This window comes from Bos indicus, chromosome 11, assembly GCF_029378745.1.
Source record: "Bos indicus isolate NIAB-ARS_2022 breed Sahiwal x Tharparkar chromosome 11, NIAB-ARS_B.indTharparkar_mat_pri_1.0, whole genome shotgun sequence".
NCBI lineage: Eukaryota > Metazoa > Chordata > Mammalia > Artiodactyla > Bovidae > Bos > Bos indicus.
The window spans coordinates 73,748,359-73,774,189 of NC_091770.1; the positions used below are offsets into that span (position 1 = coordinate 73,748,359).

At 51.0% G+C, this 25,831-nt stretch overlaps 1 protein-coding gene and 1 long non-coding RNA gene across 21 annotated transcripts in view; one reads left to right on the forward strand and one right to left on the reverse strand.

Annotated features, from left to right (window-relative positions):
• Positions 1–9,662, forward strand: part of DTNB (dystrobrevin beta) — a 241,798-nt gene extending 232,136 nt beyond the window's left edge. For 4 of the 10 annotated variants that reach the window (XM_070799013.1, XM_070799010.1, XM_070799014.1 and 1 more), the window contains 4 exons: positions 565–654; positions 3,832–3,885; positions 7,502–7,536; positions 9,345–9,662. In XM_070799013.1, the coding sequence (XP_070655114.1) occupies positions 565–654; positions 3,832–3,885; positions 7,502–7,506 (149 nt within the window). In that variant the 3' untranslated portion in view covers positions 7,507–7,536; positions 9,345–9,662. Of the gene's footprint in view, positions 1–564; positions 655–945; positions 1,539–3,831; positions 3,886–7,501; positions 7,537–9,344 lie in introns of those variants that run through there. The other 6 variants (XM_070799008.1, XM_070799007.1, XM_070799009.1 and 3 more) reach the window with 3 other exon arrangements.
• LOC109566322 (uncharacterized) lies at positions 6,444–23,892 on the reverse strand. 11 transcript variants are annotated; one of them, XR_011569361.1, is made up of 7 exons: positions 23,517–23,892; positions 23,039–23,180; positions 17,588–17,670; positions 14,744–14,831; positions 10,594–14,300; positions 9,325–10,172; positions 6,444–7,955 (listed from the first exon to the last, which is right to left on the reverse strand). It is a non-coding gene; the product is annotated as an uncharacterized lncRNA (long non-coding RNA). The 11 variants fall into 11 exon arrangements; XR_011569356.1 differs by lacking the exon at positions 14,744–14,831 and adding an exon at positions 21,331–21,487; XR_011569362.1 differs by lacking the exons at positions 14,744–14,831; positions 23,039–23,180 and having other exon boundaries at positions 10,594–12,547; positions 12,651–12,748; positions 14,171–14,300; positions 23,517–23,883.
• Positions 23,893–25,831: the final 1,939 nt, after the last annotated feature.

Genomic DNA, 25,831 nt, shown 5'->3' on the forward strand with positions numbered 1-25,831 from the left:
TCTTTTTGAGGAGGGTTGTGGGAAGTGCCTTGTCCTTTGGGCTTTGCCTCCTCCAGAGGAGTTAGATGGAATCATTCCCAAAGTCGAGTGCTCGGCCTGCAAAGTGTTTAGAGCAAGCAGGAGAAGGAGGCTAGAACTCTGAATCCAACCTTGCTGAAGGCACCTTGTCCGTGGAGTTAATGGCCTGCCGTGTTCTGTAGTGGGCAGAAGATGAGGCTGCTCAGGAAGTCTTGTCTTGTCTCGGGGCAGAGAGGAGAGCAGGGAGGTGGAGCTGAGAGTAAGTTCTGCCCAAGGGTTTGTTCTGCAGTCCACCTCTTTGACTATGGCTGAGAAGCGTGGAGGTGGCAGGGTCCTGCCTTCGCAAAGAGAAGAGGGAGGAGAACCACGGCCTTGGGCACCAGTGCCTGGGAGCAGGCGGAGCTGCTCGGCCCATCTTCCCTTAGGAGTCCAAACTAAGTCCCGGGGCTGGCCGACTGAAGCATCTGCTCAGCTCTGTCTCCCCGACCCCCATCACTACCATCCACCTACCCACCAGGCATCGCCATCTGCTCTGCCTCTCCTCAGGTACGAGGAGAAACCTCCGCAATGACCTGCTGGTGGCTGCCGACTCCATCACCAACACCATGTCGTCCCTGGTGAAGGAGCTCCACTCAGGTGACGCCCAGAGCTCCCACCCAGCCTCCCGCCTCCCCTCCTTGTCCCTGCCTTCCTTGCCACCCACCCCCCGCGTGGTAAAGCGCCTCCCTCATTTCACCACGTGGCCTCCTTGCTTTCCAGGAACTCTCTGGATGCCTTCCCCTGTGAGCCTGTCTCCCACACGTGGTCACACACTTAAAGTTTCTCTTAAGAGCACACCTTGTGGACCAGACACAGTTCTGACTTTAAAGGAATTTGGCTCCGAGGGCCCCTTCCTCACTGTGTCTTCCACCTGTACTTCCTCCACAGCTGCTCTCTCCCTAGGCCTGCTCGGCTGTCTCGCTTGGAGCTTTCCTGGACGACGGGGAACCAAATCAGCCTCAAAAGCTTCTGGACTTCCTCCCACTGCCTTTCTGCTTCTCCTGTTTGATTTGGTTTTGAAACCGTATTCTCTCCTTTTGTCCGTGACGAGGCTCTGGTTTCCCTGGAAGTTCATGACCTGAGTCTGGTGCTTCCTTCACTCCACATGTTCAGTCTTATCTCTGACTTCTTTCTCAGTCTGTCTCGCAGCTATTTCCCATGATTTTCCCGAGACCCTTACCTCATGGCATATTTCCCCCTACATGAAACCCAAGAAGGGGAGAAAAAAAAAATAGGCCATTCCCATATCATCATATCTACAAGAATCCCCATGATTGAATCAGTGTTGAAACTGCCAGATATTTTACTAATTTTTTTTATGGTGGTCAGATTCCCATATTTTATATTAAACAAACTTCCTTCCTAAGTGCTGTGGGTCACTCATACAGGTGGCCCTCTTTTGTTTCCTTTCACCTAATATCGTGCTTTTGGATACCTTGAAATAGCTTAACAAGGTTGTTCAATAAAGATATAAAGCAGTTTTTCCGTGGGCTATTCAGACGCACGTACTTACTCTAACATAATACATTGAAATTATCCATCCATGCACTTAGGGAATGCAAGCCTTGAGTAGTCCTTCAGACCTTTGTAGGCGAAACCATACACTTTTAGAGTTGTCATGAGACAGGCTGAGGTCTGGCCAATGGCTTTGCTCTCAGATCTGCTGTTTTTGTTTAGAAGAGAGTAAGGTTGGTATGTCCAGTACAGTTGATAAGATGTCAGTTCTCCTGTTGAGGGAGCATGATGGTAACACTGTCTGCATTCTGGTACCATTTCTCAATCCCTTGTAGAAGCACTTTCCCCCTCCACACACACACATAAACAGAAGAGGAGACTGCCTTTGAGATGACCTCATGGGTGATCAGAAAGTCCCTTCCCTTATATAGCTCCCCACCAATGCCAGAAATCCCACTTTTGGAGGGAATTTCTTAGGGGATTTCAGGCCATGGAAATTAACCACAGTTGTGCCTCATGGCTGCTTGTTAGGGTTTGTGCAAAATACGTGGTTCATGAGCTCATCACATGAGTTTGAGGGGTAACTGGACATCATTAAACACAAAGCACATAGAGACCACACAGCTTCATGAAAAAGTAAGTGTATGGGAATACCCAGCCATCTCTCCTGGTAGGAAAGGATGGTTTTAATAAAGCTATGTAATGTATTTGGAAGGTACCTCAGAGATCACATTGTCCCCTCCCCTTACTTTAATTTTTTAATGTGGAATCTTAGTTCCCTGAGCAGGGATCAAATCCACACCCCCTGCACTGGAAGCACGGAGTCTTAACCACTGGACTCCAGGGAGGTCCCCCACTCCCCTTACTTTAGAAGTGCAATGAGTGATTATCAATAAAGAGATTTGCCTAAAGTTATTCAGCTGGAAGGGGCCAAGCTGGTCCTAGAGCTTAGGTGTGAACGTTAAGCTGATGGTCTTAAACTGCACTGCCCTCATCCCCATGCAGGACAAGGGGTCAAATCTGCAATCCCACCAAGACCTCTTTCATGGATGCTTCATTCTCCAACGCCCTGAAGTCCATAGTAGACGTGGACTGGGTCCACATCTGGCACAGTATCTCTATCGGACACAGAAGCAAACTCCTTTATGTGCAAGGCTGCCAACTTCTCAATGAGTGCAGGAGCCTTGCCCAACACCAGCACATTTTTACTGTCACTGTTGAGGTTCTCATGAGGACAAGACTAGTTGCTCAGATTATCTTTATGTGTATCATGGACATACTGTTTATATCCATAGCTTACGCTCCTCATCTTTTTTGAAATTTTTGCACGAGTAATGGACTCTTAAAGTTGAAAGGATCTCAGAAGCTGCTTAATCCAGCTTGCTGCCCAGTGTAAAAGTCCTCTGTTTGAATATTTCCAGTGAGCTCATTCATGACCAGTTCTCCTCCTTAAAGAGTTCTTGCTTATCAGAGAGCCAGAATCTGCCTTTCTATAACGAATTTATTCTCATTCCACAACCCCCGCAGAAGCTGCCAGAGGGAGCTCAGTCCTTCCCTCATATTAGCCTTTCCAGTATTTGAAGGCAGACAGCGGGGCTCTCCCACGGCCTCTCCTCTTTAGGCAGCTGTTCATCGTTCCCTCAGCCATTCCTCACGTGACACAGGTTTCCCTTGACCATCCTGCATGTCCACACCAGGGTGTGGCCAAGTGTTTTAAGGCCCCATTTCAAAGTGAGTTCCTGGGACTGAGCACATCTCCAGATCACAAGGGGTCTTCCACCAGTGCCCCCTCCCCCTCCCCACAACAGTGAGCCGCCACCTCCCCTGTCAGGCCTCTTGGGAAAGCAGCCTCAGATGGCATTAACTTTTTGTCCACATTGCCACTTGGCACTGTTCAGTCATTTTAAGTTTGTTGTCTGCTAAAACCTTTAGTTTTTGTTTTGTTTAAACAGAAGCCAGTGTTCATCTAGTTATTCCCTGCTGTGCATTTTTATGGTGCTTTTCTTGAACCTGAGTGCAAGGTATTCACCATATTCCTAGTAGGTGTCATCCCTTAGAGAAACTAGCAACAGAGCCAGAAGCTGGGTGGGGGTGACGTCAGACTGTACTACTCCTCTGAGCCCAGGGCTTATGGGGACCTGATGCTGCAGCATGTGCCACGCGGGACACAGACCAGGTGACCGCAGCACCCTTGGAGGCCCGCAGCCATGACCCTCTAGCAAGGGTTTCATCCCTAGCCTGCTAAGCGCCTTCCTTCTCCCTCTGCCTATGCTTCTACTGGCTGAAGGGTCACTGGCCTCCTTGGACTTGTTTTCACAGCAGGGGAAGGTGCAGAGGAAGAAGAAGAGAAGATGCAGAATGGGAAGGACAGAGGTAAAGGCAGCTCCACAGGACCCCTAGTCTGATGGGGGCCAGAGCCCTAGCCCCCTCTCCCTTTTGTTCCTTCCTGCCTGCCACCACCCTTCCCCAAAGCTTTCAGACCCCTGCGGATCCTTCTCCCAGCCTTTCCCAACTGGCCACCAGGTTTTTCCCTAGAGGTGTTCTTGTCAGTGGATCAACAAAAAAAGCTTCCTGGTTTCCTGACACTATGAAAGATGGATGGGATGCAGGAAGTGGATACGAGTAAAATGCCAAACATGACCCCTTGCCTCAACTTAGGATAGAGTTAGTAGAGCAAAATTAAGATACGCAAAATAGGAGGTAAAAGGAAGTGGCAGGGAAAGTTAGTCATCAAACTTCAAGTGTAGGATTATTAGTACAGGAAGGTTTCTTAAAAGGCAGAGATTATTGTGGACAGAATAGCCAAATGGTTTTGTGGCTTCTCCGAGTAATTAAAAGCAATAGAGAAAAGGTATCAACCCAGGACAGTAAGGCTTCCTCATTTTATTGTATATAAAACCTTCTTAATAACTTGTTATGTTCAGAGAGCTGTGCTAAATGATGTCCATGTATAATCTCATTCATCCCTCAACAACTCGGTGAGATCTGTAGTATAATGATATCTCCCATTTTACCAGTGGGTAAATAGGCTCAGAGAAATTTAGATCAAACAGCTTGCATGCGTGCCAAGTCGCTTCAGTCGTGTCCAACTCTTTGTGACCCTATGGACTATAACCCGCCAGGCTCCTCTGTCCATAGGACTCTCCAGGCAAGAATACTGGAGTGGGTTGCCATGTCCTCCTCCAGGGGACCTTCCTGACCCAGGGATTGAACCCACATCTCTTACGTCTCCTGCCATCAGCAGGCAGGTTCTTTAAAACTGGCACCACATGTGGGAAGGGTTGGATTTGAACTGAGTTTTCCTAACTCTAGACTTCATGCTCTTCATGTTTCTACATTATCCTAAACAGATAATACAATTCTCTTTGGACATTTGAGAGTCAGCTGTTATTTCTGTGATTGTATTTAATACATCTATTGCTGGCTTCCTTCAAGATGTGAGCTCCCCAGGACAGAGACTTCCATTTGTTTTGCTCAGTTGTATCCCCAGCACCTAGAACAGTGGCCAGCATGTTGTAGGATGTCCGTAGATTCACAAACATAAGGAAATAGGGTGGCATGCAGGAGAGCACTGTGTCAGAGAGAGAGGCAGGTGGCTACCCTGAGGATGCTGAAAGTGGAGCCTGAGAGGGAGCTGGCCCAGCTCGCTCGGGTCCCTGTTGGAGGCTGAGCACTTAATACACTCCTCCTGTCTAATTCCATGGCTCCATGAGGAAAGGATTCCAAAGACAAGGCTAAGGGCGGTTAAACAATGTGTCCAGGTAGTAATCGCCTGAGCCTGGACTCAGCCCAGGTGTCTCTAACGCCAGCACCCATCTTTAGTCTGAACGGACTGGGAGACCAAGTGCAGTGAAAGAAGTCTTAAGGAAGAGTGGAGAGAAGTGGATACAGAAAAGGAGGCTGTGATGAGAACAAGGGAGCACCTTAGAAGGGGAAGGTCCAGAGTGCTTCCCCATAGCGGCTCGTGTGGATGAGAGAGAGGGGTCTTTGGAGTTTGTCAGCAAGGACACTGGAATCACCAAGGATGAGTCGGGGGAAGAAAAACATACTCCAGGTGCTGTTATCATCAAGTGAGTCTGAGCGAGGCCTGGGAGAAAGTGGACAACAGCTATGATGAATTAATGAGAATGATGTATTTGACATAAAGCTGTCAAAAGGTCAGCAGCAGAGGGCAGTGGTATTTGAAACGTCTAGAAATGCTGCAGAGAAAACTGACTTTTGCATGCCGATGAGGGACTAGGAAGGAGGCAGGAGGGCTGTACTGCAAGAGGTGAAGAGAAGAGGAGACACACAGAGATAGATTTACGCTTATGTAAACACACCCTGCAAACACATGCATGCGCACACACACAATCCAGGCAGATCCCGGCTTTCATGTGGAATGTTCTTGGCTGAAGACATAACAGCTGCTTCTTTGGCCTCTCTCCCCTTATACCCTCCCTTCCCCAATAGTTTTTCCCAGGGCCTCTCCTCAGTCTCCCTTGTTCCCCCAAAGCACACAGAAGACTGCCCTGATCCCTTGGGCCTTGCCCTGCCCACAGACTCTAGCCTTAGGCCTGATTTCAGTCTGGACAGAGGCTGTGTCTCACACACGGACTGGGCATGGTTTCCCTTGTCTGGTACCTGCTGGCCTCAGGGACCCTCTGTCTTTGCACCTGTGTAGCCCAGTCAACATCTCTTCTTTCTGTCTCTCTTGCTATGTGTGTCTATGTGAAATCTTGTTGTGAGAATGCCTGAATTTCCATTTCTGTGGGTTTTTTAGGTGTCATCCCCGGGGGCAGAGTGTTAAGAGTTGGGGTGAGAGATGGGTAGGGTTTAAAAAGGATGTTTGGCTGTCAACACTGTATGGGTCCCAGGATAGGCCCCTGTTGCTAACATGTGGCTGTTATGTAGGTGTAGTTGTAAAACCAGGTGTTTTTTATGGATGAAGCTTTTGTTTCTCCACCATGATCTAGGCATGAGATTTTATTAATACTGTAGACCGAGGTGGCAGCAACTACTGTCACCCAGACATTAGAGAGCAATAACTATCAACCAGAAAGAGAGAAAGATTGGCTTCTTCGGGGTCGAAATCATGCTGACATAATATAAACACAACCAGGTCAGCACCCCATGAGGCATAGTCTGCTCAGTGGAAACCATGAGCCAAATGGACACTTCTGAAGAACCCATGACCCAGCCCGACTTCCCAGCCACATTCACCCTGGCCTCTCCCTGCCCACCCTGGCTCCCTGTCCGGGTGCATCCTGGGAGACGATTCTGCTCCACTGAAGGAGTGCCTTCCCCTCACTTTGGGTGGTCAGTCCTTGTAACCAAGACTGTACAGATGAAACATAGGCTAACATAACTTCCCCATGTTACTTCAGAGCCCTCAGCTGCTACTCCACAGCCTCATCTTATGCCCCTGTGTCCTTCAGAATCACCTCTCCTAGCACCTGCCATCATGGTATTGAGAGCTATAAATCCAGTTTGCATGCTTAATGCTGGTACGTGTCTGGGAGACTGACAGCAGTGGTCCTTGGTAAGAATAGATACAGGCTTTTGACAGTCCAGATGATGGTTCAAGATTTCAGGGTGAGCAGAAGTCTGATTTAGAGTCCCCAGCAGATGTGTCTGCAGGAAGGAAATAATGAATGCTCTTTTCAAAGTGTAAGCCATTTTCACCTTGTTCATTTTCAGAACCACGTGGGCTGTGCCCTCTGATGTAACTGCTCCCTAGGTTGAAGGTGGATTCCTTTCCATTTTCATATGATTTATCTTCCTCCTGAGAGGCATGTGTATCCATGGCTGCGTTAGGTCAGTCATAGTTGCTGGTTGTAGGTCATGTGACTTCCCCCTTGTTTTCAAACCTGGTTGGGAAAAGTTGACCTAAGAAGAGACAAAGAACAAGTCCAGGAGCCCATGGGTTGGGGAGGCCCCAGGAGAACCCCCGGTGGCAAGGAGACCCCGACTGTGACTTCCGACTGTCGTTTGTGTCTGTGCTGCACAGGTTAGCGGAGGAGCCGGGCCAGAGAGGAAGCATGGGTGAGTACAGTGCTCCTTGCCCTCCCCCACGGCCCACTCCCTCCTCTCTCTCCTCCATCACAGTTCCCAAGCCAGAGCTGCCCCGGCACACGAGATGCAAGTTGAACTTTCCTTTACAAGCCCCGCTGCACCTCCTCTCTTTGTGCAGCTACACCAGTACACCTGCTCGGCCCCATTTGCAGACACTGGCCCATCCAGCACTGCTCTGAGCCTGGGCTTCAGGCAGGTGTCACCTGTGTTGGGATGCAGGTGGCAAAACTCACTTCCCCGGGCTGCCTCTCTTTCCTCCTGGCTTCTGATTTCCCTGCAGCCTCTGTCATTTTCTCCAGATGTCCAAACCACCGCCAGTGCAGGGTCACACTAATAACTCCGTAAAGTCGTTTCCCATGGTGCCTGGCCAAGCTGCACCTTCTCACTTCCTAAAAAAAAAAAAAAAGGAAAAAAAATTAATAGAAGTTCAGATTTCCTCACAGGCAAATGCCCATTGCCTTGAGAGTTAGCCTTTCACGTTTTTCCATCTTAGGACCTTAACTCTTATCTAGCTCCAGTTCCAAGGTATTGCGGCTTCTAGGTCTGCACTGAGCTAAAAGGAAGGAACAAAAATACTTGGACAACCAATCTGTTCAAGAGAAGAGTTCTTTCAAGGATAGATGCCTTTGGTGCAGCCTTGAGATGCCTCTTTGTTTTTTTAGTCTTTGCTTTCCTCCCCTCCCCCCACCTCATGTGTTTAAAAGTTAGACCATCTTCCTTGGTTACAGATCTTCCAGACAGAAAAGCCAGAGCTGCAGCCCACGGTCCAGAAAAGGACCTTCCCCAGGCACTCCTGAGTGTTCTTGTCCTAGAGCAGCTTCCAGGCTTTTCCCTGACAGCCCCACTTTTCCCCATCTGCACCAGGCCCTGGGTTCTGTCCTGCTTGCCCTCCTGGACCTGCTTTCTCTGAGTCTCCCCGGCTCAGGGATCGTGCAAGCCGAAGGCGGGCAGTGCCTGAGCTGTGGAAATTCTCTGGCCGCCCTGGAAATCACAGAGCCTCCCAGGCTGGGCAGGCTTGTCCCTGAGCTCACTGCGCATGCGGGCAAGGCCCTTCCTGAAGCAGGCTGTGGCTGCTGCAGCTAAGAGACAGTCAGGAGCTGACTTGCCCTTGGGGAGCCTGCCAGGGCCCCTCTCCCCAGGGCACACAGGAACTGGGGGACGAGGACAGGCTTGTCCACCAGCTGGCCCACCCCTCTTTGCACACAGGAGGAAACTAAGGCCCACTACCCAGGAGCCTGGTGCCAGCCCTGACTCCTCTGCTACTAGTGCTGTCCTCTGACCCTGGGAGGGGTGTGTTGTGAGAAACTCTGGAAGCGGGGAGAGTTTCGGAAAGTTAAGGAAAAGCCTAAATGCTCAGGTGGACTCTTAAGTTCTGCTCACTTTATGTGTGAGGCTGAGGCTTTCTCCCCTTCCATTCAGGGCTTCTCAGCACATCACCAGCCTCTTTGCCCTTCCCTTCAGTCACAATTCTTCACCCCATGAAACCACCACTTTCCAAGCCTTGCACTGCAAACACAGTTCTTTCTTTCCTGTAAACATTTCCTGACCCTGTGACCTAAGCAAGACTCCAAAGACCCAAGATACCCCCAGAAAGAGAACACTCGCTTCCCTAAAAGGAGGGTGTGAGTCCTGTCCCTCTTATAGTGTCCTGAGTTGACAAGGTCAGCAGCCGGACAGCACCATCCCCGTGCATTGTCCGGTCCCGGCAGATGTTAGACGCTTTTGCCTTGAGACCCTGCACCAGTGCCCGGGAATCACCGTGCATCTGTCCTGCACAGGCACAGGGGACGTGGAGCGAGCTGGCACCGACCGACTCGAAGAAGGCGAGGTGTTCTCCCAGAGGCACATTCCTGTCCATCTTTCTGCTGCACACCTGGACCAGGCTTGCAGGCTGCCAGACGTTGCCACCTGCCAGGGAGAGGGGAGCCCAGGCCGGTGGGAAGTGGGAGGGACCGCCGGTGCCGCCTCAGGCGCACCCCCCACACCCTCGCACAGTCCTGCATGAACTAGCATCTTCATCACTCTCCTCCGGGCATGGTCTCATCTCTGCAACGGGAATTTACTGGAGGTTGAAAAGAGAAAAGAAACAGCACGAATCTCGTTGTGTGTGTGTGTGTGTGTGTGAGAGAGAGAGAGCTGATGGAGTTCTTGCTAGAATTTACTGGAGGTTGAAAAGAGAAATAGCACCAATTTCGTGTGTGTGTGTGTGTGTGTGTGTGTGTGCGTGCGCGCGCGCGCGTGTGCTGATGGAGTTCTTACTGGCATCTCGCCAGCACGCGGGCTGCTTCCCGGGATGGGGGCACGAGTTTCCTGCCAACCTTTGACCTTTAAAAACCAACAGGTTTTCTTCCCTCTGTCGTGCAGAGACAGCTTCAGGCTCTGCTCGGTTCTACAGACATTCACACCCTGGCCACAGGGCTAAAAATAGCCTCCTTCCTTTCTCTCTCGCTGCTTACACTTCCGCCCGATTCGACGCCGCTGCGCTGCAGCCCAGGCGGTAAGCAGGAGCAGAGAGCGAGCGAGCTTTGCCCCTGCAACCCCGACGAGTCCTCCTCCTCTTTCTCCACCTCGTCCTCTTTCTCCTCGTTCTCTACCTCCTCCGGCCGCTGCAGGAGAGCAGGCGAGCGGGTGTCGCGGAGCCGGGGCGGCCAGGCGGGACGCGCTGACCGGTGACCGCCAGAGGGAGCGCCGTCCGGGGCGGGGGCCTCGCTCGCGCAGCCTCTCCCCTCTCCCGGTGCCATCCGGCTCCCTCACCCAGGCTAATCAATCCCGATTCCCGGTGATTTTCATTTATTCCCACCCCCCCACCCCCCACCCCCGGGCTCCAGGATGTTATTTTTAGTAGCAGAACTGCTATAAATATTTATAAAGGGCAGTGACTGGAATGAAGCGAGAGGCCTCAGTGCCGACTCTCGCCTCTCCCCACCCCCAACACGCACTCCCGCTGTAGACCCCGGCCCGCTGTCGGAGGAGGGAGGGCTGCACCGAGCCTGTCGTGGGCTCGCCCACGGCCATGATCGGAGTCACCTGGGAGCCTCGTGAGGTAGCAGTCGGGGTGAAGGAGCAGGGGTGGGGCGCTCTGCAGGACTCCCTTCGCACCCCCTTCTCCCTCCGTGGCTCCCACTCCTGAAGGAGGTCGAGGCTCGCGTGGGAACACCTTGCCCAGCAGCTAAGTGTGATAAGACCAGACGTGAGGGGCAGGAGCAGCTGGGAAGACTCCAGATGTGCCAGAGCAGCAGGGAAAACCGGAGCCAGAGCTGGTGTGAAAAAAACGCACTCCTCTGGGAGCCTCGGGAGAAACCCTGGTGCCTGGGGGAGAGCATGCGGCCGCCCGTCCCCACCCCCCAGCAGCTCCCATGCATTACAGAGCCCAGTGTGTGACCTGCAATGAGCTGAGGCCCCAGGGATGCCAAGGCAGCTTCCCTGAAAGAACATCTGTGTCAAGGTGCTCCAATGGGGGTAGGGGACGGGGGTCCCAGCCTGCCTGGAGGACCAGAGAGATGAGAGGAACCAAATGGAATGTCCTGGGGGACAGTCAGTGCCAACCAGTGGTGAGATTAGGTGTGGAAGGTCTAGGTAGGCCGGGCCTCACAGAGAACACCGATGGGTGATTCGGTGCTGCCTCTGCAATCCTGACTTCCCACACCCTGCCCCTGAGGACAGATAAGATCCCACCTCCTGATTCATGTGCATTGCTTGCTTCTTCCAAAGAGTGCAAATACTCAAAGGAACAGATTTGAAGCACTAGTGGCTTCAAATCAGCCAAGGGCTTGGGCCAGCTGAGGTGCAGGTGTGAACAGCAGTGTCTCCTGGGCCCCCGCAGGCCTGACCACCTTCCAGCTGTCTCTCTGCTTGGCCTTTGCCGAAGAGTATAGTCAGAGTCTTCAAACACAGGAAAGGCTCCAAACTTCCAGCCTCCCACTTTACCAGCACCCAGAAGATCCTAAGCAGACAGGAGAGAGCCACAGGGACTACTCACATGTCTGGGTGGTCCATTTTCATATAAATTCTCAACAGTTGATTTCTTTTCCAGCTGGAATATCTACCATTATCTAAGGCCCCTGCTGTGCCTCCTGGCTGCTTGGCATCTGCTTTTGAATACAGACCCCTACCAGAAGCTTGAAGCTGGGTCCCTGTCCTTAACCCTGACCTGTAACAGGATACATCCTGTAGTGGGCATTTCCTTCTTAATTGCTTCATGACCATTTAGGAGCTAGCCTACTTTAACCTGCCTCCCTGGTGGCTCAGATGGTAAAGAATCTGCTTGCAATGCAGGAGACCCAGGTTTGATCCCTGGGTCAGGAAGATCCCCTGGAGAAAGGAAATGGCTACCTACTCCACTATTCTTGCCTGGAGAACCCCAAGGACAGAGGAGCCTGGCGAGCTGTAGTCCATGGAGTTGCAAAGAGTCAGACACGACTGAGTGACTAAGTACACATAAAAATGACCTTTTGAGAGAACTGGCATATTCTGTCAGCATTGTGGGCCCCCTGGGCTGGTGCTGATGTGTAGCTAGGAAGACCCCTGGAGAGGTCCCAGAGGCATCCTGGGTCTCAAGGAAGTCAAGATCCCACCAGGTTCAGGTTCATAAATCCCAGCCGTGCTGAGGTTCCATTTATTGTCACAGCCCTCTCCACTGCTGGGTGTGCTGCTTCCACCAGCAGACTCCCCCTCTTCTGCATTGCTTACGCCCTGCTCCTGTAGTCCATGACAGCTTTGGAAAGGTACAGTTGCTATGGTAATGCCCAGAGCCATCTGAATTCCTGCTGCACCTTCTGGAAGACGAGGGTTTGTGAGGAGCTGTGCAGTAGATTCCAAACCTAGCCTTTCCTGAACACCTCTGTCAGGGGTCAGGTGACTGCTGGAGGTGGTGCGGGACATGGGTAGCCCACCTTCCTTGGGCAGACATTCCATCACTGCAAGCTGCATGCAACTGGACAGGTCCTCCACACGTGGATCAGAAAACCAAGTAAGTCTCTTCCTGGGGGATTTTAGGTGTAAGAGACAATGCCGGTGGCTCTCAAACTTAGTATCCCCCATGGGCTTATTAAAATAGGGAGAGCTGGGTCCCACCCCCAGAGTACCTGGGGCAGAGCCAGAGAATCTGCATTTCTAACAAGCTCCTGAGTGATGGTGGTGGTGATGGTGGTGTAGATCCAACCACAATGTGAGGAACACCATTCTAGGAGGAGAAAAGCATATCAGTGCAAGAAACCATGGCCAGTCAGGTGGAAAAGGGACAGCATCAGTTGTCTATTGTAGAGAAAGAGAGACTTCCCTTCTGGGAAGGCTCTGCTGTCCTCCCAGAAGGGAAGTCTGGGACTCTGCTGTCCTCCCACATTTCTTGGCCAGGATACCAGAAGGACTGGTGATCCTAGGCTGTTTCTTTTTGGTTCCCCACCACTCGATAAACAAAGACCTTCCCCTATGAGTGAGGGTGGGGCAGCTGTCATAGGTGAAGCCTTGAACTTGGAGAAGACCAACCTCACAGATGCCTCGTGACTGAGTGAGTCCTACATGGTCTACCATCTCAGTGTCCGGGAGACCAATGACCTGCCTGGCTCAGGAGGGAGGGAGAAGAGGGGAGAAAGGCTGTTGCTGGCACTGAGCCCCCACCATTGGAGTTTTTACAGCAAGATGCCTTCCCCAGAATGTTGTTTGGTCGTCGTGTCCTACTCTTCACAACCCCATGGGCTGAAGCACACCAGGTTTCCCTGTCCTTCGCCATCTCCCAGAGTTTGCTCAAGTTCATGTCCATCGCATCAGTGATGCTCTCCAACCATCTCATCCTCTGTCATCCTCTTCTGCCTTCAGTCTTTCCCAGCATCAGGGTCTTTTCCACTGAGTCAGCTCTTTGCATCAGGTGGCCAAAATATTGGAGCTTTAGCATCAGTCCTTCCAAAGAGTATTCAGGGTTGATTTCCTTTAAGATTGACTGGTTTGATCTCCTTGCTGTCCAGGAACTCTCAAGAGTCTTCTCCAGCACCACAGTTCAAAAGCATCAATTCTTTGGTGCTCTGCCTTTTTTATGGTCCAGCTCTCACAACCGTACGTAACTACCGTAGCCTTGACTGTATGGACCTGTGTTGGAAAAGTGATGTCTTTGTGTTTTAACACACTGTCTAGGTTTGTCATAACTTTCCTGGCAAGGAGCAGTCACCTTCTCATTCCTTTCCCTAGAATGTAAATACTGTATTCTCCACTAAATGATGTTCAGGCCCCAGCTGGGCTGCTTACCTTCAGCCTATGTGAAACTCCTATTCCCATGGCTACTGTTGTAAGAGAGAGAATGATGAGTAGAGAACCTGATTGGGCTTCCCAGGTGACGAATTGGGAAAGAATCTACCTGCCAATGCAGGAGATGCAGGGTTCAATCCCTGGGTCGGGAAGATGCCCTGGTATAGGAAATGGCAACCCGCTCCAGTATTCTTGCATGGGATATCACATGAACAGAGGAGCCTGGTGGGCTACAGCCCATAGGGTTGCAAAGAGTCGGACACAACTGAACAAGATCAGGAGAGAACCTGATTGACATTGCAGACCCTCTTCCCAGTTACAAATAGTACTAATAAGTGCCAAGGATTCTGACATCTTCTCTGCATACTTAGCCTTGCCTGGGAAGCGAGGTCTGTAGGTGGTGGGCTTGGTGACTCTCCCACTGACCGTGTTGGCAAACAGGTGGAGGGTACTCTGGCGTCATCTCCCCCACCATGGCAGGACAGTTTTGGTAGAGCCTGGTGTGAGAAAATGGACATCAAATCAGTTTCCCAATTTTAGAAAGCACTGTTAATTTCCCTGAATGTTCACTGGAAGGACTGATGCTGAAGCTCCAATATTTTTGGAAGCTCCAATATACATTGGATGTAAAGAGCTGACTCATTGGAGAAAACCCTGATGCTGGGAAAGATTGAAGGCAGGAGGAGAAGGGGATGACAAAGGATGAGTTGGTTGGACGGCATCACCAACTCAATGAACATAAGTTTCAGTAAACTACAGGAGATGGTGAAGGATAGGGAAGCCTGGCATGGTGCAGTCCATGGGGTCGCAGAGTCAAACATGACCAAGCAACTAACAACAGTTAGTGTCCCAGCTCTGTGAAGGTTTGGGTGGGTGTGACTGCTTACATTTATAACATGTAGAATCCCTAAGGAAGACCATGAGGAAAACTGGGACTTACTGGGGTGGGGGTGGGCGTCCTTTGAAGAGGCAGAGTCCAGAGAGCCACTCTTGAATGTCTGAGACCACGCTCTAAGCAGAGCCTAGCACTGATAAAGGTAGAGATTAAGAAAGAACATGTAGCCTAGCATGGGACTGTCATTCATTCTAGAAGGTACTTGATGAGCAGTCTGTGCTGGGTACCAGATGCCCTCCTCAGGTCTTCAGGCCTCACTGAATGCAGGACCTTAGAGGTTAAGGTTGAAGCCTGGTCTGAGGTCATAACTAGGGTGAGTAGGGGAGTGAGCTTAGAGGGATTACATTGCCCTCTGAAGCCCATCAGCTTTGGGATGGTGGGTGCTGCCTGAGGCCACTGCCAGGAGGAAGGGAAATGGTCACCTAGCAGTGTGCATCTCTGGGGAGAGGAAATTGGAAAAAGATTCAGAAGCTAAGGGTCATGACTAATATGTATTTTATAGCACCAGGGGCCCAGGCGTACTACCAAGGAATAAGGAGATCATTCACAAGCAGTTATAACCTGAATCCTCTGCAGCCCCAGCAAGTGTCCTCAGACACACTTCACCCAGCTTTAGTGGAAGTGCACAGAAACCTCAGGACATGGGCACACACTCCTTCACCCTTGCAACCTGACTTGCAGAGTTTAGGTGTCAAGGGCTACTGTTTTCTCTGAAAGTAGAGCCTTAGACTTGGCACCTGACTTGGGCCTGGGAGAGCATCTACCCACCAGGCCTCAAGATCACTTGTGTACCTTGGGCTTTTCATTCAGGTCCCAGCTCAGGGGTAATGCCTTCAGCACCATGCCTGATCCGAAGGCCTTAATCACTTTAGTCTCTTTCCCTCCCCACAGAGTTGGCATCCTTGCCCACCAGGCACTCAGCCCCTCACTGAAGAAGAATTGTCTGTGTCCTGAATCTAAAAACCTCTAGAAATCCTCCCTGGGAATCCCAAGCCGGGCGGTCCAGGCCCCTCCAGGCTCTTCCCTCCTCTACAGAGCCTGACCGCCACTGGGGGGCGATAGGCAGTGTGGCTTTGGTTCACCTCATCAACCCCATGGAAATGGACTTCCCTGGTGACTCAGTGGTAAGGAATCTGCCTGTAATGCAGAAGACGTGAGTTTGATCCCTGAGTCGGAAAGATCCCCTGGAGAAGGAAATGGCAACCCACTCCTGTATTCTTGCTCGGAAAATTCCATGGACACAGGAGCCTGGCGGGCTATGGTCAACAACTTAGTGAATAAACAACAACAATCAACCACCTGAGGAGCTCTGCCCTCCTAGGCATCCCCTTAAGGGGTAGGTCTTCTGGAAGAAACATCTCAGGGCTAGGGAGGCCAGGATGGAAGAGCAGCTCTGGGAAGGGCAGCAGGTGGGCACAGATGCTGCTTGGGAGGGAGTCTGGTGCGGGGTCAGCCAGCCAGCCTAAGGTTCCCCCTGGATCAGGGCCCCTAAACGGGAGTCAGGCTGAGGGTGAGAAGGAGGACTCCAGGCTTGGGATCCTCCAAGGTCCCCCTCTTCCCTGACTGTGGGCGCTGTTTGTCCTGCTCTCCTCGTTGCCTTGGCAACCACCCTGGGGTCATCCTTTGCAGCCAGCCTGTCCTGGGAGCCCAGGGCCAGGCTCTTGCCATCAGAGGAGGGGAAGGGAGAATGGGATGTACAGGCACAGCAGGGTGACCTGGGAGAGGAAAGTGCAAGAGGAAGACAGTCCAAGAGGATGGGGAGAGAGGCAGAGCCTGAGGTGAGGGGGATCAGCCAAGGAGAGGCTGGGAGGAGGTGGGGCGGCGTGATTCACCTGCTCTGAGTCATAGGCAAAGGTCAGCTCATTCCTTTGCCCTGCTGTTGCCACAGCCCACCAGACCCCTCTGTCCTTGGAACTTTCCAGGCAAGAATACTGGAGTGGGTTGCCATTTCTTACTCTAGGGGATCTTCCTGGAGTAAGGGGATCTTCCTGACCCAGGGATTTAACCCACGTCTCTTCTGTCTCCTGCATTGGCAGGGCAGATTCTTTCCTACTGCTCTACCTGGGAAGCCTCACTAGCCCCCACATTTTGCCCTAATTATCCTTACTGGCTTTCCACCCCATCTTGGGCTGGGAAAGGGACTGCCCATGCCTTTCTTGGGACCTCTACCCCTAGGGTGGCCCCTGCCGCAGGGCAGGCCTTGGCCCTGGAAGGCAGAGGCCTTATCTCCCCACCCCTCCCTCCTCCTCACATCCCAGCCCTGACCCCAGCCACTGCAGCCTCAGGAGGGGGCTATGGAATTTCCCTAGGGGTTGTCTGGTTCAAGGAGTCACTTATCTCCCCGCCTTCAGCCATCACTGAAGAGTGGAGGGAAGTTAGACTGGGGTCAGTGGGAGGCCTCTAGAGCCAAACATTACCAACCTGTGGGGTTTAATGCCAGGGTGGAGCTGGGAGAGGCCCTTGTTTAACATTTCTGTTTGCTGACCCTGACCTGCCCATGGCCCATCTCACCTAGCTGCTAACTGGTCTCTTCCTGCCCCCATTTTATGATGGAGATTGGGTCTTTCTTCCCCTGCATATTCTTTCCAGGGAGACAACTCCCTGGACAAGGTCACTGTCTAGATGTGTTGTGTACACACAGAGCTACCCTCACAAAGGCCTTTTGGCTCTGCACACACAGGCACAACCTGGAGGAACTCAGAGCCCGCCAGCCCCAGGCCCCATGTCTGGAGAGCACTGTCCAGGTCTGTGAAGCGGTTCAAACTAAGGAAATGGAACGCTTCCTTGAGAAACCAACAAACAGAGCAACTTAAAGGCATCTGGGAGGGAATAAGCGAAGAAAAACACTAGAACAGAAAACAAGACAGTTACACACATGATCAGCTGTACCTATTGTGTTAGATGCATGAATGTCCAGCTTACTGATGCTGCTGGGTGATGAACCAGGTGGGCTTCTTCAAGAGGGCTTTGCTCTAAAAGGAAGGGAAGAATCATACAGTAAGCTCTTGCTGTATGCCAGGTGTGTTCACACATGTGATCTTTAGTGTCCTAACCCAACAAAGCTGCAATGTAAGTTCATCCGTTCAGAGGAGGATGGCTCTGAGAGGCCAAGTAACATCCCAGATCACACAGGTGGGAAGTGACAAGTCCAGCCTTCTGCTTGACTGTGATGTAACTGCACTTCCCATACTATCACACTGCTGACATGGCAGAATTTCAGCAAAATTTCAAGGAAAAGGAAGAATATCCCAAGTGTGGGAGAGGAGAAAGAGGGAGATAGCCCTAGGAAGGGGCATGGTGAGTCAATTGCCTTAAGGAGAGCCTGACTTGCCTGCTTCAAAAGTCACAGTTGAGATATAATTGCCCAGATTTGCTGATATTTAAGACAAAAATTCTTAACCAAGATAGTATCTCTAATTCCTACTGCTACCTCCACCTCTGGGCATAACCCTTCCCCTAGGCTTCTCAGTTCAATCGCTCAGTTGTGTCCGACTCTTTGTGACCCCATGAATCACAGCATGCCAGGCCTCCCTGTCCATCACCAACTCCTGGAGTTCACTCAAACTCATGTCCATTGAGTCGGTGATGCCATCCAGCCATCTCATCCTCTGTCAATGCAAATAGAACCTATACATGCCATGGACAGCTGGGTTTGTTTTCCCCAAAAAACAGGCTCTGTGAGACGAAATCCGGCACAAAGAGAATGGTAGATGCCTTTCTGGGCACACTGACCTAACTGATGACTTTCCCTAAAAGGTACGGCAGCTCCACTATCCCCTGTCCACAGATGAGACAGCTGGAACAAGAGAGGCATTCTGCCACGGACACGGGACGTGGCAGGGACTAGATCTCAGGCAGGCTGTCTCCAGAGGCACCTCCTAAGCCCCATGTTCTGCCTCTCTGGCTAACAGACACTGATTGAGCCAGAGTTCTGGGCCTAGTGCCGGGCTGCGCACTTTCCACGTGTCATCTCATGCAGGCAGGGAAGGAAGAGGCGGAGTCTTGGCCTCCGGTTCAGCTGGATGGCCTTTCATCAGGCCCACTCTGCAGTTTGCAAGTAATATTTAGGGCTCCTCCATTTCCACCCTGATCTTGCAGGACAGGATTGGAAGGTCCCCCGTCCACCTATCAGATTCAGCTCTGACCAGACCTCACACTGAGGGGCTTACTGGGGGCTTCAGCAAGAGCCCTGAGTGGCATAACCCCACCCCATCTATGGAGAGGGACCTCAACAGGAACTTTTTTTTTTTGGCCAAACTGCGTGGCATGGAGGATCTTAGTTCCCTGACCTGGGATCAAATCCACGCCCTCTGCACTGGAAGCACAGAACCTTGACCACTGGACCGCCAGGAAGTCCCACCAACAGGAACTCAATTGTTAGCCCCACAGAGACACTGTGATGTTGCCACTGCTATTCACAGTCAGAGCAAGTCAGAGGGTTGAAGAGCGTGAACAAATTGTCTTGACCCAGGAAACTGACGTCAAGGAAATTGAACGGTTCAGGACCACATAGGGAGGTGATGGAGAAACTCTTGGAGGAAGTGCTGGTCCTTCCAGGCCTTTAAAAAAAAAAAAACTTTATGCTTAATTTTTAAAAAAATTCTGGTGAAGAACATTATCATTGTGTAACCTTCATTCCAGAAAGTAATTCAGAGAGATGATGTCAGGAACCATATTCCCAAGGCCAACCCTGTCATGTGGTAACCTGTGAGCCATACCACCCCTGGAGCTTTAAATATATCTCCCAAAAGGTGTCTGTGAGTGCATTTCTCACTACGCAGGCTTCCTTCTGTTAACATGCACCAAGGGAACTTGGTCCCGCTCTTCAGATCATCCTGGATGTTAGGATGGGGCGTTTAAGGATGCCCTCCATGAGAGCATACCAATCATTCCACACTTAACTTTATATCCTGTTCTTAGGTGAATCCTTGAGCATTCACCCTTCCTATCTAAGCCATGTCACAAAGCACCCTCATTAGCAGACAATGAGGTTTCTATCTAATCATCAGACTTTCCCAACCATAAGAGATAGAATCCCATATGGAGGGCAAATGACATTCACCCTCCCAGAGGAAAGTCTGCCTGGAGCCCTGTCTCCCACTGATTGACCTGAACTAACCTGGCAAAATAGAGTGGATTCCAACCCCTCACCCCTCCACCCCGCCCCCAACTTGGGCTTCCGTGGTGGCTCAGTGGTAAAGAATCTGCCTGTAATGCAGGAGATGTGGGTTTGATCCCTGGGTGGGGAAGATCCCCTAGAGAAGGAAATGGCAACCCTCTCCAACATTCTTGCCTGGAAAGTCCCACGGACAGAGGAGCCTGGCATGGACAGAGGAGCCAATGCAAGGGGCAGGGGTCCATGGGGCTGCAAAAGAGTCAGACACGACTTAGCGAATAATCAGCAACCCTCCTCTCTGCTTCTTTTAAGAATCTCCCAAGGTTAGAGGGGTAAATAGGTACATCTTACATTAAAATAGAGTTCCTAGGAATTCCCTGGCTATCCAGGCGTTAGGACTCTGCACTTCCATGGGTTCCATCCCTGGTTGGGGAACTAAGATCCTGCGTGCCACACACACTATGTGGCAAAAAAAAAAAAAAAAAAAAGTTCAGTTCCTAATTTGTCATCTACACTTGGTCATATATGTAAAATGTTGTCTCTGCCCTCAAAAGGCTACAGCTGAGGGGACTTCCCTGGCAGTCCAGGGGTTAAGACTCTGCACTTCCAATGCAAGGGTGCAGGTTCTATACCTGGTCGGGGAACTAAGATCTCAAATGCTACGCAAAGTGGGGCCAAAAAAAAAAAAAAGACTGTTTAAAAAAAAAGGTTACATCCGAAGATGGGAGGGTATACATGGGGAAAAGGCAATCATACAGAGTGATGCTGATTAATTACCAGACACCATACAGAAAAGTCTTAAGGGAACCAGAGAAGGAAGAAGAGTTCAACCATAGGTAAATAAAATGATACCCAAATATGAAATAACAGAAATAACATATTGTGTCTCATTACACGAACTCATCCCTTCACTGGCTCACACATGGCCTGGCCAAGGCTGCTTTTAGATAGAGTTCTTTTACGGTGAGTTCTTTTACTGTTTCCTACACTTGTAAGATCTTACATGTGCCTAGTCTGCTCTGTTTGCATCTTTGTTTTAAAAAAAAAACACGTACTAAAAACTACTTTTGAAGCAAAACCTTCCTCCTGGGATACAACTTTTCCTTCGCTGGCCCTTGCTTTTGAAGTGGCGCGTACCCTCCTCTGGGCCAACGTGCCTCTTTGGAGGTCTCTTTCAGGCTGGAGGCCTGTGGGGTGTCAGCGTGCCTCTCCTGTTTTCAATTAAACCCCTCAAGTCGAAGTGGAGTCAATGGCTTTAGCAAGGTGATTTTCCAAAGGGGTGATCTTATTTTGAACCAACATGTCAAAACAAAACCAACTCAACCTGCGACACACACAAAACAAATACATACACACATAAATACATCTGTTAGCAGATTTACCTGAAAAAATCACAAGGGCAAAGCAAGATGCAGAGGGCCCACAGGGCTTCCAGGGAGGGAGGGGGATCTCTTTCAGTTTCCCCCATGATGTGGGGGTGGGGGTTGGGGAGTGGTGAAGAAAGGGCAGCACGAACCTGTGTCCTGGCCTCAGGGTGCTCAAGACAAGACTCAAACCCGGGATGGTTTCTGCCTCTTCGGGCTGGGGATTGGGATGGGCTAATGAGAAGACATCCACTTCACCTGGTTCCTCATCCTCGCCCACTACAGATGCTGGCCGGCCGGGAAGGGTGTCTGGCGCCAATGGACACGGGCATTAGAGGCTGGGAAGGTGACACTCACTCCTCAACCCCACAGCAGGCTGACACCTCATGGGGTGGGAGTTAGCAGGTGACCCACATGGACCCCGGCACTTGCTCCCGCCCCAGTCTCCTCTGCTAGCTTTGTCCTCTGGGGAAGGAGAGCTCTAAGGAACACAGCACCCCAGGGGCCGAGTCCTTATCATTTGGACTCTGACAACAGAGAGACACTCTGTGGACTGAATTGGAGGGTTTAACAGAGGATGGCTTAAAGTCATTTTCTTTGGCCCCCAAGGTATTTTTAAAACAATTTAGTGGGTTGCAAATGGTGAAACAGCTGAAGATTTCATAGAAAAATCCAGATTTACAGCTTCTCTTCTCTGGAAAAGTTAGAATATCTGGCTGTACTGGACCCACCATTCCCCCATGGCAACAAGCCTGCTCAAAACCGTCTGAAGACTTAGATACCCTCCTCTCTCATGGCCACACCTGTGTGTCCTGGGGCGCTGCTCTGGGCCAGGCACAGTTCTGCTTGCCCGAGGGCGGGTTCCCACATCCTCTGTAGCCCCAGCCAGACAACTCCCTCCCCACCCCTCTGCCCACCCCTCCACCCCGCAGCAATTCCCAAGCAGCAGCCCACAGGGGGCCTTTCTCTAACTCTGAGGATTTATAAGGAAAAACTGCAGTAATGCAAAGAGATGCTTGCATGCATGCATGCGAATTCACTTCAGTTGTGTCTGACTCTTTGCAACCTTGTGGACTGTACCCTGCCAGGCTCCTCTGTCCATGGGATTCTCCAGGCAAGAATATTGGAGTGGGTTGCCATGCCCTCCTCCAGGGGATGTTCCCAACCCAGGGGTTGAACCCACATCTCTTATGTCTCCTGCATTGGCAGATAGGTTCTTTACCACTAGCACTATCTGGAAAGCCCAGTGTGATGTTTATTAACTATCAAACACAAGGCAAAAAAAAAGTGTTAAGGGAATCAGAGAAGGAAGAAGAGTTCAACCATAGGTAAATAAAATCATACCTAAAAATAAAATAACAGAAACAACATACCCTCTCTTATTACATGAACTCAATCCTTAAACTGACTCACACACGGCCTGTCGAAGGCTGCTTTTAGATGGACTTCCAGTGAGTTCTCTTACTGTTTCCTATGCTTGTAAGATCTTAAATATGCCTGGTCCACTCCATTTGCATCTTTGTTTTTAAAAAGCACATACTACAAACTATTTTTGAAGCAAAACCTAAAATCATTTGTACTTTGCTGCTCCTTTCTAGCATGTGACCTCAGGTCACATCTTATTCTCTGAATCTACAAAATGAGAAGATACTATTAACCCGTGTGGTTGCTTATAAGGATTACATTGAAATGGGAGACCATTGGAGGAGTGTTGGCACACAGCAAACAGTCAATAGCAGTTACTCTCCTTCCTTCCTCTGACACCGCAGGTGCTGCCCCTTCAGGTCCTTCAGCCTCAGGGAAAAGTTCTTGAACAACCCCCCACACCCCCACCGCCAACCAGGCCCCTCCTGGACTCACAAGTGAGAGGCTGCAGTGATGGAGATGCAGGAACCAAGTGCTGCCAGGGCCTGAGCCCCACACCTGTGGCTCAGAGTCACCCCAGGGAGTCTCCCTGGGGCTGGTGAGAGCTGTTTAGGCTTGGGGCGCTGATTCATCTCCCCTGCACAGACACGGGAAGGGCCACCTTCAGAGGTCAGAGGAGGGGTCCAGAATGCTGAGCCAAACTTCTACCCCCACTGTAGCCTTCACATCACAGAAAAACAACACTTTCAGGGGTGGAGGGCTAATATGGGAGTGCCAAGGTAGGACCAAGACAGGCTGGGGAGGGCCACCTCACCCCCTCCACCAAGTGCATCCCTCCCCGGGAACTAACTGTCGTTCCATGGGTGATGCAGTGTTTTCAAGCCTTTGAAACACCAAGTTCTTCCCCAGCCCCTTCTCTCAGGGCCAGAGGCTGGTTTGCCCTGGACGACAGAGCGCTCTTGGAAAAACTTACCCTTCGCCGGAGGTGTCAGGCTCTCACCGCTACACTGAGACTGAGGGAGGGTTCTCTGCAGACCAAGAAGAGTCTGCTTCTTTTACTCACTTAACAGATATCTGTTGAGCAACTACTGCCTGCCAGACATATTCCAGGCCCTGGGGATACAGTAAAGAAAGAGACAGGGTGCCTGCCCTCGGGAAGTTCACATTTTAGGGCAGGAGACAGACAGTGAACAATTGTGGGAGGACGGGAGATGGTAAATGCTCAAGGGGAAAAGTGTGGTGAACATTTACAGAGTGAGTCATGGGGGGAGGTCATGCATGAGCTCTTCTGGGTGTAGGTCTCTGCCCCTCCTTTTTAGGTGAACAAAGAGAAAACACACACACTACCCTTGGCAGGAAATTCCCCTGGTAGGTCTAGTTGAGAACAGACTCTCTTGTCTTCACCGCTTATGATTTTCTGGGTTATGTCCCACCATGGCCAGCCCCCTGAACCAGACTCTCCCAGCAGCTAATCCAGCCTCAGACTAACATCTTCCTGCCAACTTCCCCTCCCCCTACTCTTGCCTCTTCAGGCCACCCCTGGGTCCTGGACTCCAGGCCTTTGTTTTACTCCCTGGTGGTTTTTTATCCATTTGTTCTGCCAGTCCTTCTCTGACCATCTTCTCCAGTAACAGAGTTTCCCCATCACATCCAGTCCCAGAAGATGACTTTCTATTTTGCAGCAAGAAAAAAATATTCTGGAAATTACACACTTTCAGTGTTTTCCTCCACCTTGACCAACCACAAGGCCAGATAGCCCATCTTGGCTGCCCCTGGATATCCGCCAAACCACCTCCGAACGCCTTCTCCTCCCCAGCTTCCCCACCTTCACAAGAGAGCCCAGTGGGTCTTCTGAAATGAGACCAATTTAGCTTCAGTCTGTGGAGTGGCTCTGCAGCCGCTACACTCAGTACTACACTTCCTCAAAACTCCTGCTCCTCTCCCAAGCACCAGCCACTTCTCATTTATTGCCACAAAGGAGTTCTTCAATTTGACATGTATGTGTAATCACTGATTGGTGTCTGTGAGCTGCTTGAGCGAGGGCCCAGGTCTGTTTTGTTCACCAGTGACTGCAAAAACCCTGCTCAACATCAGACAGAAAGTGGAAGCTTAACAAACAGTTGTCAGATGTGCAAATAAAATATACCCACAGGTACAATTAAACTGGTAATATACATACAACAGTCAAAGATTAAAGAAACAAAAAAGAAGTGGGTTTTGGCTGAGTGGCAGACCCTAACCTTAGTTCGCCTATAACGATATATTTATTACAAGTGGGTCTGACCAAGAATTTTTCCTCGTGTGTCAACTTATGGGGCAACATATTAAGGGATGAAAAATTGAAACTCAGATAATCGTAAAGAAAAAATAACATTACGCACCCTCAGGTAACTGTAAAACCAAACATATCACACACACACACTTCCTCCTGCCTAGTTCAGGGGCTTTGACTGGGTGCTGTCCCTAAGACCTGCTCGGGACACGAAAAGAAAGCGAGAGCAAGACCAACCAATCAGAAGTCAGCACCTATAGAGCCCCGCCCCTTCACATGGGTGACAGACAGCAGGCTCCGCCCCAGTCCAGCGCCACCTGGAGGTCGAGGGGGATAAATGCGGCGCCTGCCGGGAGGCGGATCTATCTGTCAGGCGAAGTGCGCTGAGCTGGCCAGGGTCTTCGTGGTCTGCAGAGATAAGGCCTCCGCCCAACTCTAGTCAGGCCGCTCACGGGGCAGCTGTGGGGGGTCATTGAGGGCGGAGCCGCTGAGGCGCGGTCGACAGCTGTTAACGTGTTCACTCAAGAGACTTTTCCCACAACTTTCCGCTACTTCCTGTTGTAAATTATCCCTACTTGATCGGAAGAATGGGTGTGATGAGGAAAAGTGGCTCAGAAAAGGGACACAACAGCGGTTGTAAATGCTTCAATAACATCTCTTTTGGGCCCAATCTCCATTAAGCAGAGTGGACCCGGAGAAGGGGTGGTGCCCTCTCGCTGGTACCCAGTCAGTGGGTCAGGGGTGTGGAGGCTGTCCTTCTCCAGCTGGTTGCCTAGATGTCCCCAGAGGAGCCCAGGCTGCAGCGTTACACTCAGACCTCAAGGTCGGACAGCCAGTGTGTCTTCAGCTGCCCGGGCCTGACTAGGTGGCCATCCAGAGAAGGCGATGGCACCCCACTCCAGTACTCTTGCCTGGAAAATCCCATGGATGGAGGAGCCTGGTAGGCTGCAGTCCATGGGGTTACGAAGGGGACACGACTGAGCGACTTCACTTTCACTTTTCACTTTCATGCATTG